Genomic DNA, 7,416 nt, shown 5'->3' on the forward strand with positions numbered 1-7,416 from the left:
CACCCCAACCGACCCACAGATGAAGACTAACCTTTCCCCAGATAAATACACTGCATCGAATCTGCTGATACTCGTAACTGAAATCCCCAATGCAGAAGTCATTTTAACAGCCGTTAGGGGTTAAAGGTCTGATCAGTACACCGCATGGGAGTAGCAGCCTCATGGGGCTTTTGCTCATTCTGCTCAGCCAGGACCAAGAAGGAAATCTACAGAATTCCTCTTCTTTGACCCCTGTGTAAAACAAATGGGTGGAACAGGGCTCAAGGGAAGATTAACTCGGGGGTGAGGGTGGGAGTGCTGGGGCCGGCAGTATGGAGAGGGGCTACATGCTGGAATAAATGAGGCAGTGAGAAAGTTCCGGGGCAGCTACAGGCACTGACCTTCAGATTTCCGGGTGTGACAAAGATCCACAACAGGCTAGGAGCGGCAGCTCCTTGAACCTCCAACAGGCACATTCAGTCCCGTCAGCCTGCACTCAGCCCTGCCAGCAAACAAACACGCGCATTCTTCTCAGAGCCGACATGCCACACAACACAGTCTCTCCACAGGGCCTGTTTATTTAAGAAACCAGATGCTTTGATGTTGGGGTACAAGTTGGGAGGTTCTGTGTAGAGAAGTAGTTAATGACAGGAGCAGAGGGAGGACAGAGAAGGAGCAACAGTTTCTGGCTCTTAATCATAAGTTTTGAAAGTTTTAAGGAAATTATCAAATGGTCTGAACACAGGAATGAGAAGTAAGGAAATTATGTCAGCAACCACCGTAACTCTGGCCAAAGCACTTCATCTGTTTCTTTAAGACAGTTTTCATGCCTAACCTCAAAGGGGTACTTATAGGAGGAATGTTTTGAAGCAATCCAACTTAGCAACCAACATTAATAAAATCTTCTGTGCTTGCTCAATTTCTCTCGTGTGCAAAGGTTATACGTGTCACAAATCCTCCAAGCACTTAAAGGAAAGAATCAGTTAAAAGTGTGCCATGAAAACAGTTTTGGGTTAAAGGCAAAAAGAAGGTTATTTCTTGAGTCTGAGAGGAGGGCATTTATAAATACATATACACGCTTGCCGGATTTCATGAGGGAAGAAGCCTGAGGTATAGCTCATTAGGGCACGGGTCTCCTAAAACCAGAAGAATATAAAATGCTTTAGTTTTACCTTGCTTTTTAAAGAAGATGAAATGCCAATATAATCTCACAAGCCAAACAAGCCACAGGTCTAGGAGATTTGCTAAAACCTTCTGAGGCTTTTCACTGTCCAGTCTGAATTATCTTTTCTTTGTATCTTGGCACCCCCAGCATCCAGCACATCTTGGACATCTGGACGGCATTCTCATACACTGACTATACGAATTAATGTGGCTTAACATGAACAGCAAGTTTTAACAAATAAGAAAAGAACCAAGAACTTCTGATCTTCTTTGGGAATTGAATCCTATCATCTTATGAAAAACTACTCTAAATGGCACTCTCCCAGCTGTACAAAAGTATACAGTATCCCTGATAAAAAGTTGTTCTGCCATGCTGATACTTTTATTGCACTGTTTATAAAGGGTCCCTAAATACTGGATCTCTTCAAGACAGCTCAGCATGATTTATCAGGACTTCCAAAAATGAAGAACTGAAAAGCAGAACAGACTACTACATAACAATTGCAGGTTAAGGAGGTGGACCTCTAAGAACTGCTTTACTCAACCATTTCTAAGGTGAAGATTATTAACAGTCTTCACTTTCACCCCATTTACATGTTATAAACAGGATGGGATCTCTAAAGAAGAGACCACGGTTGATTAACAAGTGCAAAAGGCGCAATTTAAAATTAGGTCACTGCAAGAAGACTGAGGAAAAAAAGCCAAAAAAAAAAAAAAGAAGGAAAGAAAGAAAAGAAAAAGAAAACAAATTCACTGGAAACAGTAGCTAAATAAAATGAGAGAAATAGAGTGAAGCTTCCTTTCAAAGAACAAAGTTTCAGATCTGCTCTTGAGTACATCTGGCCTAAGGATCCCCTGAGCCAGTTTTTTTCAACCTCTAGCTTTAGAAATCAATAGTTTACAAAAGACGTCTCAAGTCAAACCAATCAGGGAATAAATCCAGGAGTAGCAGCAGGTCCTAAGGTAGGTCAACTAGCAAGGGAAGAATCGAAAACATGGGGTCAGAATGCTATGTCCAGCTGACTCCAGGAAGGAAGTGGTCCTGTTTAAGTCCAGCATCAGTGCCGTAAAGCCTTCCCCAACTCCCCGCTGTGAGATGGAAGTCTGCACCATTATTTTTTCCTCGGCAAACAGGAAGTCTTCCCAGGACTCATTCCACCCTATCCGCATCCAACTGGTCCCACCCCGCCAGCACTAGTTGGCCACCTTTATGGGGCTGCTGCCTGTGTGGCCTTCAGTGACGCTATCCCTGACTGCGATTGCCCCCCCCGGGGGGGGGCACATCTGAGAATTCTGCACAGGTATCCGTTATAATCTAGGCAGAGGGAGAAAGGTAGTTCGAGGGGAGACTGAGATTTGGCTGACAGGGAATGTGGTTATACATGCACAAGTGCGGTTAGCCACTCATCTCTGAGCCTCCGTGCAACTCTTTTTTGAAAGAGGAAGAGATGTAACGGAAACTATACGAAATTGAGAATACACTGTGCAATTATGGGTAGCGACAATTAAACCATTAGTTCGAGGAAAAAAATGAGGAAGGTGCCCAGGGTGCACTGCAGCAAGGAGCCAGGACCTTCTTAACAATGGGCTTTGTCAGGCCAGGAGTGTGCAAAGGGTGAGGGGCTTGTCCCCAGGGAGAGCACTACCACGATTTTTAAAGTTTTTGACTAGGACCTAGCGCAAAGCAGAGTATCTGCAATGTGTGTCCTAACTGTGGGAAATCTTATTACAACAGGACGAAGACAACCTGGTCCGAGTCCAACCCAGAATAGAAGGTCAAATTGAAGGCGGAAGAGAGATCACGTATATACTGTCATCCCATTTCCAAGCTGGCTCCTTCCCTATTAGGACACACACAGTAACCTAAGAACTGCTGCGGGATCTGTGAACAGCCGCCTGCCCACCCTGGAAGTACTGACCCAGCGAGGACACACCTCGCTTCTGCGCAGCCCAACTTCTCCAAGCACTTAAGGGGTAATTAATTATTCCTCCAGCCTCCTAGTGGGTTATAGCGTTACTGGGTCCCGATTATTTACACAGACGCAAAACAACGACGCTCAAGAGATTCTGACAACTTGGAAAAAAAAAAAAAGAATGCCGTGGAAGTCTAAGGCTGCCTCCCCTGTGACGAAACACAGCCGCGCGGGCCGCGGCGTCCCGGGGGCCGCTCCCGGGCCGGACTCCGCCCGCCCGCCGCAGTTTCGGGGGCCGCGGCCCGGGGCCGCGCGGGGCCGGCGAGCGGCCCGGGTCTCCCCGGCGGAGACGCGAGGCGCGCGGACGGAGAAGGAGGGAGGGGCCGCGCGGGCGGGACAGGCGGCAGCCGGGGGGCCCGGGGGCGGCACCTCGCAGTCCGGGCGGCGCCCGGGCCCGGCGCCCGCTCACCTGGTGCGTGTTGTTGGCCAGCTTGGAGACGAAGTCCCGGACCCGGCCGCAGTCCTGGTCCTCCTCGAGCGCGCTGCGGCGCCAACGGCCGCCGCGGGGAACCGGGCCCCCGGGCGCGGCCGCGCGCAGCCCCCAGCTCACCCCGACGGGGCCGGACCAGCGCGACAGCGGCGCAGCGGGCGGCGGCGGCGCGTCCAGCCGGTCCTGGCCGAGGGTCGCCGGCGGCAGCAGCTGCAGCAGGAGGAGGAGGAGGAGGCCGAGGCCGTGGGGCCAGTGCGAGAGGCCGTCCGCAGCTCCCCGGGGCCGCTCCATCGCCGCCGAATGCCGACGCCGCCGACACCTGCCGCCCGGCGCGCCCGCCCACCCCCGCCGGCGCCGCGCCACACCCCCGAGCCGGAGCCCGGCGCTCCTTGGATACGCGCAGCCGGGCCTCTCCGCCCCCATAGGCTGGCCGCCTGTCCTTCTTCCCCGGCCCACTCCTCATTGGCTCGCGTCGCCTCCGGCTTCGGGGGTCCTGGATTCGGATGCCAAGATGCGGGACTGATTGGCTGGAACGTGGCAGAGACCGCTGAGGTCATCCCCCCATCGCCTGGCGTCTCCGGGGCCGGGCTTCCCGGGTTAGCGTAGGCGCTTCCCCCGCCTCCCGCGAAGCCCCCCGCTTGTGGCGCCCAGACCCCTCGCTGCTCCCTCTGGCTCCGTCAGGTCGGGGACTGGGTTATTGCCCCCACCCCGTCTCCCCCACAGACACCCCTAAAATTCCTTGCGTTGAGGAAAAATCTCCTAAGGGAATCCCTCAGCTCGCTCAGCTGGAAAAGGGGGCTTCGTCACGAACCGGTGCTTCAGGTTCTTAACCCTCGAGTACTGGAGCACCCATTGTCTCATGAAGCAGCCCGCCTCGCTGCCAGAAAGGTAAATGCGAACTGTGTGGGCTAGTCCTACGGAGGCAGATAGACATCAGAACATCCGTGACTTATGCAAGCTTGGAGTCCTCCTCTCCGCCGCGTATGGTCTCACTCACTGTCCTCCTCTGCAGGGAGGTAGGCCAAAGGCGGAATTGCTTATTGGTTTCCCGGGATTTACAAAGTAGTTTAGAAATCAGGCGTAGGTAAAAGGGGAAAGAAAACCCCCCAGTGCTTGCTTTAGATACGATCATTTCATAGGTAGGTGCATGTTGTCTTTACCAAAGTGCCTTAACCCTGCAGTGAGTGCATTGCACAAGTTTGGTTTTGAGTATGTGATGCCCCCTAAATTAGCACCCTGCCTCTAATCAATAAAACAAAACCCCCATGCTGGTCCCTTTATCGCAGAAATTGCACACTTAACTTTTAGAACATGCAGCGCTGGTAAAACCAGTTTTGAATCTCAACTTTACTGACTCCATCCCTTCGGAATGCTAGAAGTTGTTCAGTAGAAAAGGTAGCAAATAGAAAGATACAAAGTGTGCAAAACGTTACACCCAAATAAGGTCACTAAAAAGTATTTTTAGCTATAAACTGGAGGTAAACTCAGATAAGAATATATTATTCATTGTAGAGCAAAATGGTGCAATGCACCCAACCCAATGTTTACATTAAAGTCCTTCTTCTACTCACGGTAATTTGCAACCAGAAAGATTTACAAATTTACATTTTTTCGCAGAACGACCATTAAGACCTGAGAAGTGAAAAACATTTTTGAGTGGCATCTGAGCAGGGTGGTGAAATCACTAGACTAGTCTTCCAAGTTCTCAGCTGCTGAAATGACAAAGCTTGAAAACTGGTGTACAATTTGTTCCTTTCCATTAATTACCATGTGTCAGATTATTTTTTTAAATACAGATTATTTTTTAATCTATGCCAACTATGGAGTAGATCACAAGACAGTCAGTTCCAGTAGCATGTGATTAGCTAGGGGAAGAAGAGGGACTATAGAGGAATATTTCTTTGTTTGGGTGACACAAAGATGAATGGTCTATTGTCTTAGGGGCTTGAAAAGACAAAAACAACTCAACAGTGCCATCTCCTGGAGAAAATGCACGTTTAAACAAGTATTAAATTGTTGGCAGTTATCTGTACCTTCACTTTTGAATATATTGCTTTTTGTTACCAACCATATGCTTACGGAATATGTATTTCTGTCATCAGCTGTATCAGCTGCTAGGGACATGATACTTTGCATATGGCACTGAGAAAATGTTTTGAGTAAATCAACTGTTTGAGAATTTTACTTTCCTCTGACACATGCACTATACAAAAGTTGCACTGTCAGATCTCCCTTGTGGAATACTGCACATAAGATCTTACCTCACTTGCAGGACTAAAATATATAAATGACTTATTACTAAAAACTGTACCTTTCTACAAGATACATTCTATAGCAGAAGGTTGAATAGAAAGCGGTTACACATCACAAAACCATTGCTTTTCCTAGTGAGATCATTCTGATCCTATTTAAATTGGACACAAGAAACGTACAAAGTTTTAACATTCTACAGAAAACCAAACTTCTCTTTTAAGAATGCTGAAATTCTATTCTTTCAAGAATACAGAGGGTATGAAATTTACTGTCTCACCAGTTGTATAGTCCAAGGTACAAATAACACTGCCCAGGTAGTGAGAAGGGAAAACAATGTAAGCTGAGACTAAGGGAGATATGCAAAGATCTGTTTTTCCCCACATAATACCCATAATTCAGAGACACAACTCTCACCTCTCCCTAAAGGAGCATTGCTTTGTTCATGAACCTACACTGAGTTAAGGGGAATGTCTAGTTCTCCCCGGTAGAAGCTTCATGGGAGCACAGACCATAGACACTTTTTTCACTGCTCTATCCCCAGTGCCTAATACATTACTTGGCACATGGTAGGTGGGTACTCAATACGTTTGTTAGATTTGAATAAATGGAAGTTGTGATAGGATTTTTCAGTGGCATTTTCTACCAGGATTTTATAAAAGGTGAATGAGAGAAATGAATCTCATGATTATGGTGTTGTATTTATTAAGTAATCTCTACGCCCAATATGGGGCTTGAACTCATGACCCTGAGATCAACAGCCGCATGCCCTACTGACTTGAGCCAGCCAGGTGCCCCTATCATGTAGTAGTTAACGGCAGGGTTAAAATCACCAGAACAGTCTCCAGAACATTGGTGACAATATATTCTAATTCCCTACTTTCTTTAGGTGTGTATCTAGGGCAAAATTATTTTCTTCCAAATGTTTCCTGCCATTGCAATTTCCAAATGTATGTAAACACAAATTTTGTTTTGTTTTGCTGGAAACACAGTATGAGATTTAGTATGAATTCAACCTACGCAAATCATCATAACTTATTTTGGCATCATGAACTACAACTTCCTACAAATGTCAATGAAGATAATACGCAATCAATTCTGCATTACCCACATATGGATTAGCCATGGTGTAGACAGTGCAGGTACATTTTAAATCTCAATGAGATCTCCCTATTACTCAGTAGGTGTGTAGGCCCAAAGGACCTGGCATTGTAAAATCAGGAGTTGATGATATGAAACCAGAAAGTCTGAGTTCAAGTCCCCACAGCTTAATTTTCTGTGTCCATGGACACACAGCCTTAGATTCTTCATCTGTTAAAATATGATAATGATACCCACTTCCTATGGCCATTTTGGGGGCTCCAGTAGATTGATTCTTTAAATAATTTCAATGAGTCATAAGATGGCAGCTTTTCTAGTTAACTTTATGAAAATCTCTTTCCAAATTATCTCTTAGGGCACAAGAACCAGGACAACAATGTAGTTGGCTTAATTAACTCCAACCCTCAAAACATGTTTTTTATGGTTAATTTGTTAACATCGCCTCCATGTAAGAAAAGCAGCAAAAGTACGTATTTAACGAAGAGAAACTACAGGACTTAAATGCGTTCACCGTGCTTT

At 47.0% G+C, this 7,416-nt stretch overlaps 1 protein-coding gene across 2 annotated transcripts in view; it reads right to left on the reverse strand.

The window, feature by feature from the left end:
* Positions 1-3,969, reverse strand: part of SORT1 (sortilin 1) — a 61,914-nt gene extending 57,945 nt beyond the window's left edge. Inside the window, exon 1 of one of the 2 annotated variants that reach the window (XM_045801583.2) lies at positions 3,526-3,969. In XM_045801583.2, the coding sequence (XP_045657539.2) occupies positions 3,526-3,969 (444 nt within the window). The remainder of the gene's footprint in view (positions 1-3,525) is intronic. The other variant, XM_045801584.2, reaches the window with a different exon arrangement.
* Between the last annotated feature and the right edge of the window lie 3,447 nt (positions 3,970-7,416).

The sequence above is a fragment of the Ursus americanus genome, chromosome 12 (genome assembly GCF_024610735.1).
Source record: "Ursus americanus isolate L20-20 chromosome 12, mUrsAme1.1.p, whole genome shotgun sequence".
NCBI classification, from domain to species: Eukaryota; Metazoa; Chordata; class Mammalia; order Carnivora; family Ursidae; genus Ursus; species Ursus americanus.